Source organism: Canis aureus, chromosome 32 (assembly GCF_053574225.1).
Source record: "Canis aureus isolate CA01 chromosome 32, VMU_Caureus_v.1.0, whole genome shotgun sequence".
Classification (NCBI taxonomy): Eukaryota; Metazoa; Chordata; class Mammalia; order Carnivora; family Canidae; genus Canis; species Canis aureus.
Window position 1 is genome coordinate 44,010,180 of NC_135642.1, and position 13,227 is coordinate 44,023,406.

The window sequence follows — 13,227 nt, forward strand, 5'->3', positions numbered from 1 at the left end:
CAGTAAGGGATAGGTACTGATTCATTGAGCTGTCAAGCAGTTTTAAGGTACTCTACATTGGCATAGTTGAACATAGTTGTTCATTCTCTTCAGAGCACTTTATATGAATTTCCTAATTAATACATACTCCTATAAATGTCACTATACTCATTTTATAGATGGATGGGAGGCAGGGGCAGAGTAGCCGTGGTAGCAGTGCTGCGATGAAATTCGGGTTTCTAATTTCCAGGCCTGTATTCAGACCTCTAGGCCACAGTTTCAGCCAGTGATTATTTAGCATAACTGCAGTACAGTATTGATTAGAGTTATCAGGTAATATTTAAAGGTTTAATTCCAGCACAAGCAGTTGGTTCTTATATGGTGCTTCTATAATGGTGATTTGTTAGCAGCAGGGAGAAAGGCTTGCCAAAAAACACAACACGAGGACAGCAGTGCACGCCGATCAGCTCCCCACCCCCACTCCTTTCTGTGCTGCTGGCACATGGATGGAGCTCCAGTCTGCATCAGGGAGATGTCCTGCTCCACATTGGAACCTGTCCTGACCCCATTCTCCATAGTGGTACAGGACAAAGTTTTACTGGGAGGAGTGTGGATCCAGATCCTTAAGTGACATCCTCGGGTGCTTTGCTGTTTAGATCCCACCTGATTCGATTCATTCAATAGCTATTTACTGAGTGTTTGCTGTAATTCTCAGTCTCTTTGTATGAGTCTACTCAGGTTACCATAAATAAAATACCACAGACTTAAACAACAAAAATATATTTGCTCACAGTTCTGGAGGCCAGAAGTCCAAGGTCAAAGTTCCAGTTGAATTGGTTTCTGGTGAGGGCTCTCTTCTTAGCTTACAGAACGGTCACATCCTCGCTATGTCCTCACTGGGGTTTCAAGCTTCAACATATGAATTCGGGGAGGGGGGACACAAACGTTCACCCAAAACACCTACTGTGGGTGTTCAGAGAAGGAAGAGTCCCTGCGGGCACAAAGACCTCTTGGGCAGTGTGAGGCCTAAGGAGTCTTTAATGACTGTCTGGGTCTGAAATGGATGGAGAGAAGGGAGGCAGCTCTAGGAGGGAAAGTAGCTTCAGCAAAGATGGGGAATATGGTGTGTCCAAGAGACAGGGAGTTACAGTGTGGACACACATTGGGTTTGTGTTTTGGAAAGTTTGGAATAAGGCTGGAAACATACATTGCAGCCTCATTGTGCAAGGCCTTGAAGACCCGTAGGTAGTTCAGATGCGACCTTGATGGGTCACAAGGATGTGGAACAGAGGAACAGCAGAACAAAACAGAGATTCTAGGAAGAGAACCGTGGCCAGCTAAGTAGAGGATACAGGTCTGAGGTCCCCTGCTGGTAGCAGCTTTCTCAGTCAGAGGGGTCTGCCCTTCGTGCTCATCCCGTCCTCTGTTGATACTAGGGAATTGAGGTGGCGCTGCCTGTCGGGACTCTCAGCCTATCGCTGCTGTCACAGATGCCGCTGCTTACTGTCAGAGATGACTTTCTCCAGCCAGGGCTTCAAATAAAAATCGTCGGTGTCATACTAGACCAAATCCTTATTTTCTAACATTTTGTGAGTTTGTATAATTGTATTCAAAGAATAAACCCCAGAAGGTAAGGATTAGTTTCAAACAGCACACACACACACACACACCCTTTTTTAATAGCCCATTGTGAATCTCTCATCTGTGACTATTTAAATTATTTTATTTCCCTTTATGTCACTTCTGGGCTATATCACTTCTGAGCAGTGATGCTCATAACTTAAAATTTTCTTACTTTTTGCATCTTGATCCTTTTTATACTTCTTGCCCTGTTCTCCTGGGGAAGGGGACGTAAATATACTTTCTCAGAGTGTGGCCCAAGGACCAACTGTGTCAGAATCTCCTGGAGTGTTTGTATAAATTCTGATTCCTGGGCCGTCCTCCAGAGCTGTTAAATCCGTCCCTGGGGGGTGGGAGCCGCAAGTCTGCATCTTTGCAATTCTCAAGGTAATTCTTAGACACGTTAAAGCCTGATAACAATTGACATAGTGTTTTAGAACATTGACTTTGAGATCACTCAGACCTGGATTTGAATCCTGCTTTCACCATTTATTAGTTCTATTGTCTTGGGCGAGCTCTGCTTCTGGTTACCTCATCCATAAACTGAGAAGCAGAATAGTATATCTTTTTAGAGCATGGATCCTAGATCTGAACTGCTGGGTTTTTGTTTTTAAAGATTTTATTTATTTATTCATGAGACACATGGAGAGAAAGAGTGGCAGAGACACAGGCAGAGGGAGGAGTAGGCTCCATGCATGGGATCGTGGGACTCGATCCCAGGCCTCCAGGGTCACGCCCTGGGCTGAGGCAGAGCTAAACCGCTGGGCCACCCGGGCTGCCCACTGCTGGGTTTTAATCTCAGCTTTACCAGTTGTGTTACCTGAGGCAAAGGACTCCCTCCCCCGACCCCAAGGGCAGACAGGCAGTTGGGGGAGATAAGAGGAAAGTGGAAAAGGTATAGTGACTTGCTTCTCCAGTGCTTCTGGGCATGCCTAAAAAGTCAAGGGCCCAGATCCTCCCTTGAGTAGTCCCTCTTGGAGAGGCTTGTATTTTCTCCTAAATCTTGCTTTTTCAGGAAATATACATCAGGATCTCATACCATTCTTTAGAAGTGAGCCAAGGCCTAAATGATGATGAGAAGCTCTTCCTGTAATTCTCTTATTGAGAAAGCCTTCTTTTATTGCTCTTTTCCAAGATTGGTTTATCTTTTCTGTTAATTAGCACAGATACCATTCTGACTTTGAATTTCATAGTATTTTAAAACTGTAATTTTTCTTAGTATTATGAAGATGACAGTGATTTACAGTGGCCTGTGTTTTTATCTGCTTTGCTGTCTTACGGTCTGGTGCCTTAAAGACATTTTTAATTTGCTATTCGTATCTGTTTTAAAAAGAAAAAAAGTGAAACCATGCAGTGTCTGAAAATTAGAGTCTATTCAAGACCTTGCACATGGCTGCCAGTCTTCCCCATTCCAAGACCTTGCCACTTCATTCACACCAGTAAGAGCACCTTTGTTTGACCAGCCTCTGGCAGACATGTTAGGAAGAACTCATGAGATCTCAGTTAAAGGTTAATCTCTATTCAGGAGAAGAAGTTTGAAGTTTTCATTGGAAGACTACAGAAGGCTTAGTGGAAAATTGGAGACACTAAGATAGTGATCAGTGGACACAACACTTTTCTACCTGAGAATGCCAGAAATTGGAAAATGTAGCAAAATCAAGTTGATGACCTGGAAACTAAGATAGGATTACGAAATGTCACATTGGCGGGGGTTATAGAGACAGGAAGAGATGGAGATTTTCCTCCTTCTGATAGATTAAAGGTGAGAGATTTGATAAGTTTGAACTCTCCACATGTGTTGGTATATATTCCATTTCTGCAAATGTCCATCACCCCCAGCAACCCCAGAAATATGCAGCTCTGAAGACAGTTAACAAAATTGTGATATGCTGTTTCTGATATGCTTTGATCTGAATTTTAGGGGTAAAAAGAGGTTTTGAAAATCACACATTTGTTAATTGACTGTCTTGAGCAAATAGAGACACATGTCATTGCCAAAGAGAGCTAGCAAATGGGAATTTAGAATACCATTTGCCCAAAGAGGCAGATAGTCTGTAGAAGCTTGATTTCATTTACTGTCCCTTCTGAAGCTGAATGGAAGTGGTTGGGTTTGAAGATGAAGTTGAAATTGTGGAAATACTTGGATGCATAAAGGACGCTAATGCGGAATTTGATTTGCCTTTTTAAAAAGTACATTCAGACATTTAACAGAATTTTTACAAAAATCTGTCTGGAATGAATCTGCCAGGGGAAAAAAAAAAAAAAGATCATTTTTATTTGATGGTGTAATGATTAAACCTACCACCTGGGTAAGCCAAGGGAGCTTCCTACAGGAGATTGCTTGTGCAGCTTTGAATTATGTATGAATGTTGCAGACTGATGAGAGATAACCTTACCAAGGGATTCGTTTGTATAACAGACCAACCTGTAACCATGTTACGGTTTCCTTTGAATACCTTAAGTTCATTCTCCACGTTTGGAAAATGAGATGTCTTTGTGGAGATCATGATGTGATATTTTAAGTGTCGGGTCATATATTCCAAATCTCAATTATAAACTGGTCATTAATGAAAAATTCGATTGAAATGTTTGAGCTCCAGGCAAACTTGTGTTGTTTTCCATAATGAAAACAGAGTGGATGCTCCTGGAGAAGAGCAGGCTAAGTCACTGTTTGACCCAGCCTGACAATTAGAGACCTCGATGTCAACGCCATAGTTACTTAGACATCCTACCTACCGCTAGAGAGCTGGGGATTGTTTCAATATTATTTTAACCAGTAGAAATAGAAAAGCCACAACTTCTTCTTTGTGGGCCACTTATCAGTTAATAGTTCTGTTTTGTAGCAATGAATATCAGATTGTACTCACCTGAAAAAAATATATAGTTATCCTTGTATATCAAGATATACTAAGATATAGTGTATCAGAAATTCTAGGGATCCCTGGGTGGCGCAGCGGTTTGGCGCCTGCCTTTGGCCCAGGGCGTGATCCTGGAAACCCCGGATCGAATCCCACGTCAGGCTCCCGGTGCATGGAGCCTGCTTCTCCCTCTGCCTATGTCTCTGCCTCTCTCTCTCTCTATGTGACTATCATAAATAAATAAAATTAAAAAAAAAATTAAAAAAAAAAAAGAAATTCTAGTAGCTTTCTTGTCATTTCATTTTAAAGATTTTTTTTTAAACCTGTCTCATGGATGAAATAGGGGAAATTTTCATTTTGTTCATTATCTCCTTCCTGATGTTTGTTTGTACAGATGATCAAGTAATAGGGAATCAGAACCTGGTTCTCTGCTTCCCATTTTTGGTGTTTTCTCCATTATCTTAAATATTTCTAGATGAAAATCAGGATGTATATTAAAATTAGTGGTGTCTGAAAAAAATATTTCTAGATGAAATACTGGTGGTGAACCCAGTTTGTTAGGAGAGAAAGTCTGTATTTGGAAAGTGTCATTTTACTATTTGAGAGGGTTTTCTGACTTCATATCTAAATATGAAACAAGAAATGGTTAAAAGTTATATTCTCTTATAAAATTAATATGCCTTAGATAAATTGTCAGATTTTACCTCCTTCTTTCTTCCTAGACAACTTGTCTATTGATACGTAGTGACTGAGTCAACCTTTTCTGGTGCTGTTCTCAGTTCTTTCTCATTTTTTAGTCATAGCATGTTACCACATCTAAGCTTGAACCCTCAAAGCCTCTCCCTTTCCCATCTCTCTTTTACCATTTTCATCATACAAAGAGCTCTTCCTCCTCAAGCATCAAGACGTGACATACGTGTTTTTTTTTTTTAAATTCTTCCTTTTAGACTCTGCTGTCACTGCTGATTAAACATCTTAGCATCCATTTGCAATTCCTTGTGATTTTACTTTCATCAGCTCTCTTTGCACGGCGCTTTATAGTTGATGATTATTTTAATTGGTGACTTAATATACCAGTGTACTTATTTAAAATGTGCTTATGAAAACTAATCTTTATGTGGAATGTAGGTTGTGCTGCCCTGATCCTCAAAGAGTTAATAAAACTAGTTTTCACTTTGCTTAGCTCCCCAGAGGTAGTTTGGCACATTTCCCAGACCAAACCCGTAAGGTAAAGGTCAAGGTGCAGTGGCTGATATTAAGGTGCAGAATTCGAAGCTAGTATCTTACCCACCTTGTAGTCACCCTGAGCTCAGTGGGATCTCTGGTACCTCAGAGCTTCAGAACATGATTAACAGACCGAAGAAGGCCCTGTGGAATATCCTTTAATGGGGAATTGTATGAGTGAGTACAGTGGGTGAGTCTTTAACATTTCTTGCTTTATAGCATCCGTGTTTTGTTTTCGGAAGCCGTCAGGAGCACAGAGCCACGCTTCGTGTATGTGGGGAGCAGGCCCAGGGAATTCCTCGTGGTTTAAGAGCAGCGACTCTTCCCGTGGTTTTCGCGGCAGCTGAGGCACTGTAAATAGCCCATCCCTTGGGAGGAAAACAGACAAGGAGGGGCAGAGTCGTGGCTTCTGAACCAACCTTTACCAATCCCTTTTGATAATGGAAAAGAGAGCTTTCTTTTAGTAATAATGAGACTGGGGCAAGAGAAAAGGCAAGAGCAAGTCTGGAGAAGTTAGGAGCCTAAAAATAGCATTTTAGGAAACCTCTTCAATTGACTCTAAAATAAGAGAATGTCACTTTATATATGTACTTGTACTTTGAAATCAGAAATGGCCTACATTAACTTTTGCCCAGTAAAGATCATTTTTCTTCTCCTGAAAGCATGTTGATAATTACTCAGTGATCTACAATCTTGACACTAAATGGTGTCAGAGAGGGTCTCAGCAATGTCACTTTATTTTGTCTTTGCTAATGCATGGAAGGAAAGGCCCCTTGTTACCTTGATTTTACAATGCTCCATATTATGAGAAACCAGTTTTGTTTGGAGCCTTTCTTTTGGGTTGATGACCCAGAGGCAGTATGCTTTACTGTGTGAGGCCTCCTTTACATAAAACACCCTCCTGGCTGCTAGTGGAGCGGTTCCTTTCCACCTTACCACTGTCCTGGAGAGCCAGATACCATAAAGGAACTTCTAGCTCATTGCTTATTTTCAGTATAGAGAAACCTCTGGCTTTGCCAGCTTTGAAAAAGTATTTTTTGAAGTTGTAGATCCAGCAGACTTCAAGGCTTATTTTTCTGTTCAGACACATGCATAATTTCCATAATGAAAGATTGATAAGAAGGTACTCCTTCTCAGATCTACTCCCTTAAATCCACGGGTGATATATGTTGTAATGACACATGATCAAACAAAGCACCTCTTTTCAAGAAACTTGTAAATGTCACCATGATTTACTGCCACTTGAAAATCCGGAAATAACATGTAATTGTATGTTTGCTTCGCAGGAAGAAGGGTTGGTGAGCATATGACAGTCTAAGAACACTTTCAGAAACCATTAAAGATGCCTGATTTTGAATTTATTTTATTGGCTAGCCCAGTGAGGTTTTCTAACTAGGCTAGTTTTTTCTACCAACATTTAATGACCATTCCATCCCTTCGTACTTATAGCAACAGAATTGACAGTTTAGGCAGGATGGGAAGTGGGGAAGATTGGAAGAAATAGCTATAAGCAAATGAGCAAGCAGGCAACAGTGAAACAAGGTTGGAAACACATTGGACGCCACATTGTGGTATGGAGCCCACAGGATCTTTCAAATTCATTTTAGTAGATAATAACTAGAATGCAGAACTTTCATTTCCATTTACTTTGCTGCATGCAGGCAGGCAAAGGTTGATGCTTCTGTCCTCCTGGCAACAAGACTTTCCTGGCCTCAGTTTACCTACTAAAACAATTGCTTAACTTCCTTATTTAGTCTAATCTCACCTTTATTCCTGATCCTTTACTAAATACTTTAGCATGTATTAAATGCTATATACGAAATAAGTCTATATAGTAAATTATTTGATATTTGCTAGAGTATTACAGAACTATAGTAGATATAGTAAGTATGCTAAATGCCTAACTAAGCACTCGTGTATTTTGTTTTTAACTAGTTAAGCATTCAGCTTTCTCCATCACTACCATCACCACCTCCTGCCTTAAAAAAAAAAAAAACAATCTTACCTTCTTACTCTCAAGCTTCCCTCTGAGTTTACCGTACCTTCTCTACCAAACTGGATTCTCAATATGTCAAATAGAAGGATCAGCCTGCCTGAAGGACTACACTGTATTCAGACAAGTATTTTAGGCCTTATGACCCATTGCTGTGACTCTAGGGCTAGTTATTTGCATTTATGGCAAGTAGATGTCTTCCATAAATCTAAATTTTAGCAAGACCTTTGAATGCCACTTGTGACCACAGTCTGATTTGTTTCAGTCACAAGACCCATGAAGTGACAGAAGATCTTTCTCCTCGGGATTCAAGATCTGTTGCTGTGAAGCAAGATGACGGAGGCTGCACTTCTATCACAGCAGCATCGCCCCCACCTGAACTGGAAAGAGAAGAGGAAAAAGAAGATGTTTCAGATACTGTCGACCTGAATCCCTGTAGTGCAACCTATAGCAATTTAGGTAAGTGGAAAATGTCATGTAAATAGTATTTAAACTTTGCCTTTTTATGCAGTATCCAAATACTGCATTTCCCTGGAGAGACGGTTTTTATTGCGCAGGAAGCAAAAGTTGGACAATTGGAGCCATAAGTTTTCTTTTTTCTGGTTTTTGTTTGTTTAAATTCCAGTTACAGCGCACCTGGATGGCTCAGTTGGTTAAGCATCTGCCTGCCTTCAGAGCTGAGGTCATGATCCCAGGGTCCTGGGATTGAGCCCTGCATCAGGCTCCCTGCTCAGCAGAGAGTCTGCTTCCCTTTCTCCCTCTGCCTCTCCTCCTGCTTGCACTCTGTCTCTCTCTCAAATAATTTTTTTTAAATCTATATTCCAGTTAGTTACCATACAATGTGACACTAGCTTCCAGTGCACAACATAGTGATTCAGCTTCCATACAATACTAGGTGTGAAGCCATAAATTTTAATTCACCTCAGAAAAAGTCCTGGTGTTAACTAGGCATATATTGAACACCTGCTACCATAAGTCCTGTCCCATGGTCCCTGCCTTGAGGGACTCACCTCGAGAATTTCAGTATTATATAATAACTGCACTGATAGAAATACCCGTGGAATATGTTTTATATCACACAGGAGAGAGTGTCAAAGATGCCTTCCTGAAAATAGTTCCTGAACTGATTTATCAGTTGGCAGAGGGAAGAAAGAGTGCTCCAACCCAAGGCAACAGCATAAGCAAAAGCATGGTGCATTTGGATACCACAGCCATTTAGTCTTGCTAAAATATGAACTGAAGTTAGGCAAGATCATGCGTTTCAAGCTAAAATCTTAGGTTTTTTTTGCTCTTTGTGATAGTAACTGATCAAGAGGTTTTAAGCAAGGGAAAAATGTGATTACATTGGTGTTTTAAAACATCCACTTTACAGGCTGCCATGAGAGGATGGATTAGAGCTGAAGTATTAAGTATTTGGTAGCCTGAAGTCTGGTAGTTGTGTACTTTGGCGGGACCACGTACGAGATGAGAAAGGCCTTGCCTAAGATAGCGTGAGGGGGAACAGTTAACAGATTTAAGAGGCAAAATGCATAAGGCTTAGTGGTTAATTTGATCTGAAAATGATGTGAAGAATCGAGGATAAATCTCAGATATCTGTCTTGGAACAGGCAGGCTCAAAGAAGTACTATTACTAGGAGTGTTTAGGCCGAGGCTGGGGGGCCATCTCTCAGAGCTGTGGTGAAGAGGAATCCGACGGCACAAAGAGGACGGGACTGAGTTCCCTCGAAGGTGCCTGCCAGTGCAAAGGTTCTTCAGTTTTCCGATCATCTTCACTCTCCTTCCTTGAGTACCCAGTGACTTTTGACCTGTCTGCTTTCCTTGAGTGTCTCATAGTTTTCTTTTCTCCTCAAAAGCAAAGCCTGGGGCTAGGTAAGGACTTTTCATTGCTGTTCTCCCATGAAGTCAGGAGAGAGGTGAGTGGCGTGAGTTGGACAACCACATGCACAGCGCTAGCAAGATCCTTGTGGACCTCTGACCAACTCAGACCTGTTTGGAAATCAGTGGCATATAATATCAAAGCATTCTTTTGCCTAGTTTCTCATCTCCCTTCTTTGTCTTTTTCCTTCAACAGGTTATAGTAAGGAAAAATTATTCTAAGATCAGTTAGTGTACTTGGAAATAGAGGCAAAAAGGTTAAAGTAATACTGTGGGAGAAATGCACTAATATGTTCTTTGGGGAAGCTCATCATAACAATCCACATGTGGTTGAAAATACATTTTATAAGGAAAAGACTAATAAAAAAAAAAAAAAAATTTAAAAAGGGATCCCTGGGTGGCGCAGCGGTTTGGCGCCTGCCTTTGGCCCAGGGCGCGATCCTGGAGACCCGGGATCGAATCCCACATCAGGCTCCCGGTGCATGGAGCCTGCTTCTCCCTCTGCCTATGTCTCTGTGCCTCTCTCTCTCTCTGTGTGACTATCATAAATAAAAAAAAAAAAAAAAAAAAAAAATTTAAAAAAAAAAAATATAAGGAAAAGACTCCCATTCTAAGTTCTAGAAGCCTTCTATGATTTGTGTGTTGGGGAGAACATAACAAAAGTTTACCCAGGCGACCATCTTGGATACCATTTTCCAGTTGGAATTATACTCAAACAGCTTATTGTACTTTTCCCATTCTTTTATATTTTATGAAGCATCCTATAAGATGCAAGAAGTAGTGCTTATTTACTATAGTATACTCTCAGCCTAATATGTCAGCCTATCTTTCAGACATTCTTTTTGCATCAAAATTTCTTTCATGTTGCCCTCAGTAAAAGATACACTAAATATTACTGATTGTATGGCATCTCTTTAAAAAATACGCATCAACTGGGGTGCCTAGCTGGTTCAGTCAGTAGAGCGTGCGACTCTTGATGTTGGGGTTGTAAGTTCAAACCCCACGTTGGGTGTAGAGCTTACTTAAAATTTTTTGAGAACACCTTTTTTTTTTCCAAAGATTTTATTTTTTTATTTGAGAGAAAGAGTGAGCGAGAGAGATAGAGAGCCCAAGCAGGAGGGAGGGGCAGAGGGAGAGGGAGAAGCAGACTTCCTACTGAGCAGGGAGCCAAATGTGGGACTCCATCCCAGAACCCGGGATCACTACCTGAGCTGAAGGCAGATGCTTAACTGCTTAACCAACTGAGCCACCCAGGTACCTCTAAAAAAAAAACAAAAAAACAAAAAAAACAAATCTTAAAAAAATATCCATCAGCCAACATCAGTTAAAGTTTATTATTTTATCTTATTTGTCTTCTCAGTTATGTAGATAATTAGAAAAAATAGAGGCTTACTTCCATAAATATTCCAAGTGCCTCACATATATTAACTCATTAATCTTCCCAATGACCTTAGGAATTTTGATCCCCATTTTTCAGATGAGGATAGTGAGTCAGAGTGCCGTGCTCAAAGTCACAGAACCAATAAGGATTACACCAAGATTGGAACCTTCTTAGTCTTAACCATGACTGTAATGAGCATAACCACTAAATTCTTGTAAAATACTGAAGGACTGCAGCTGTCTTCCATTTTTTTAAGTCCTCTACATCAAAAGATTATGATTACTTAGAATACAAAAAATACTATGTTATAGATGCCCCATCAGAAAGATGGCTTTATACCTATTGCTTTTAAAAGTATGTGATACTCATAAAATGTTGCCTTGTTTTCCTTAAGTGCTTAAGTGGCTGTACTTGATTCCATAGGGTATGACCCATGGTTAGCTGCTTCTTTGGGAAGATTTTACTATGTGAATAAAATAAAAACTAAGTAATAGGTATGGTTGACACCAGCAGTTCTACAACTGAGGGATTTCTAATTTTTTGTTTTGTTCTTGTTTTCTTCCTAATGAAACAAGTATTATGACATTTGGAACTTACCTTTTTCAATATTTTCAATAAATCATTTGCAGGAAATTGTAAACTATCCCTTTGAGTAATTTCTTATGATTTGAAGTCGTAGGAGCTTATTTTAAAATCTGTATGTTTAAAAACGGAAAGGAAACAATACTTGTTAATGTAATAGTCTTAGATCCTTTTAAATAGACTGGAACCATTCTGTAAATACCACATTCTTTCGTTTGTTGTTGTTGTTTGTTTGTTTGTTTGTTTGTTTCAAATGAGGAAGAGGATGAATAACAGACCAGTTATTATTGAGGGAAGAAAGTTAAAGGTTACCATTATTTTTACTATGGCATTTATTTCTGAAAATTACATTTGTAAAGTGGATGTAGGAAGCACAGTAATATAATAGGAAAAATACTTAACTTTGAGGGATCAACCAGATTTTGATTCAGAGGATAGCCATGTCATTGCCCACCTGTATGATTGTAGTTCAGCTATTTAGCATCCCTAAGCTTCAATTTCCTCATCTGAAATGAGGAAATAGTGACATCTACTTTGTAGGGCTGATGGTAAGAGAAGAACTTAGCATATAGAACTGTTTAATAATTATGAAGTTCATTTTTTTCTGATTAAAAAAAGATAAAGGTATGGTGTTTTTTTTGTACCATAAAATATACCTATTTCAAGTGTACAATTCAGTGATTTGTTGATAACTTTACTGTGGTATAACCATCACCATAAATCAGTTTTAGAACATTTTCATCCCCTCAATAAAATCCCTCACACCCATTTACAGCTAATCCATGTTCCACATGCAGTCCCAGAAAAACCACTAATCTACTTTCTGTATTTATGAACTTAACCTTTCTTGAACATTTCATATAAATGGAAAGATATGATATGAATGAATGATACAATATATGATGTGTTGTGTTTGGCTTCTTGCACTTAGCACAGTGTTTTTGAGGTTCATTCATGATGTAGTGTGTGTCCATAGTTTATTTCCTTTGACTGTGAATAGTATTTCATCAAATGGACATATCACATTTATCTATCCTTCACTGGTTGGTGGACATTTAGATTGTTTTGCAAATTTTGGATATTATGAATAATGTTGCCATGAACATCCATGTGCAAGCCTTTCTGTGGGTATGTTTTAATCTCCCTTGGGCAATTTTGTAGGAGTAGAATTGCTAGGTAGTTTAATAGTTTTATCTTTAAATTTTTGAGAAACTTTTACATTGTATTTCAAAATGGTTTAACCGTTTTACATTCCCCCCAGCAATGTGTAATGTTCCCAGCTTCTCCATGTCATCCGCACGTTGGTTATTGTAAGTCTCATTCTAGAGGGCATAAGATGGTATCTTATTGTGGTCCTAATATGCATTTCTCTGATGAGTAAGGATGTTGAGCCTATTTTTATGTGCTTATTAATCAGAAATTCCTTTAAAAAATGTGAATTTCCTTTTTTTTCCCCTGATTTTTAAAATTTTATTTAAATTCAGTTAATTAACATATAACATATTACTGGTTTCAGAGGTAGAGGTCAGTGATTCATTAGTCTTACATAATACCCAGTGCTCATGACATCACTTGCTCTCCTTAATGTCCATCACCCAGGTACCCCATCATCCCATCCCCACCCCTCCAGCAACCCTCAGTTTCCTATAGTTAAGAATCTCTTATGGTTTGTCTCTCTGACTTCATCTTGTTTTATTTTTTCCTCTCTTCCCCTA

At 39.5% G+C, this 13,227-nt stretch overlaps 1 protein-coding gene across 41 annotated transcripts in view; it reads left to right on the forward strand.

The window, feature by feature from the left end:
• PEAK1 (pseudopodium enriched atypical kinase 1) overlaps positions 1-13,227 on the forward strand; it is a 293,696-nt gene that overhangs the window by 234,446 nt on the left and 46,023 nt on the right. For all 41 annotated transcript variants that reach the window (XM_077881987.1, XM_077881989.1, XM_077882018.1 and 38 more), the window contains one exon: positions 7,940-8,133. In XM_077881987.1, coding sequence (XP_077738113.1) covers positions 7,940-8,133 — 194 coding nt within the window. The remainder of the gene's footprint in view (positions 1-7,939; positions 8,134-13,227) is intronic.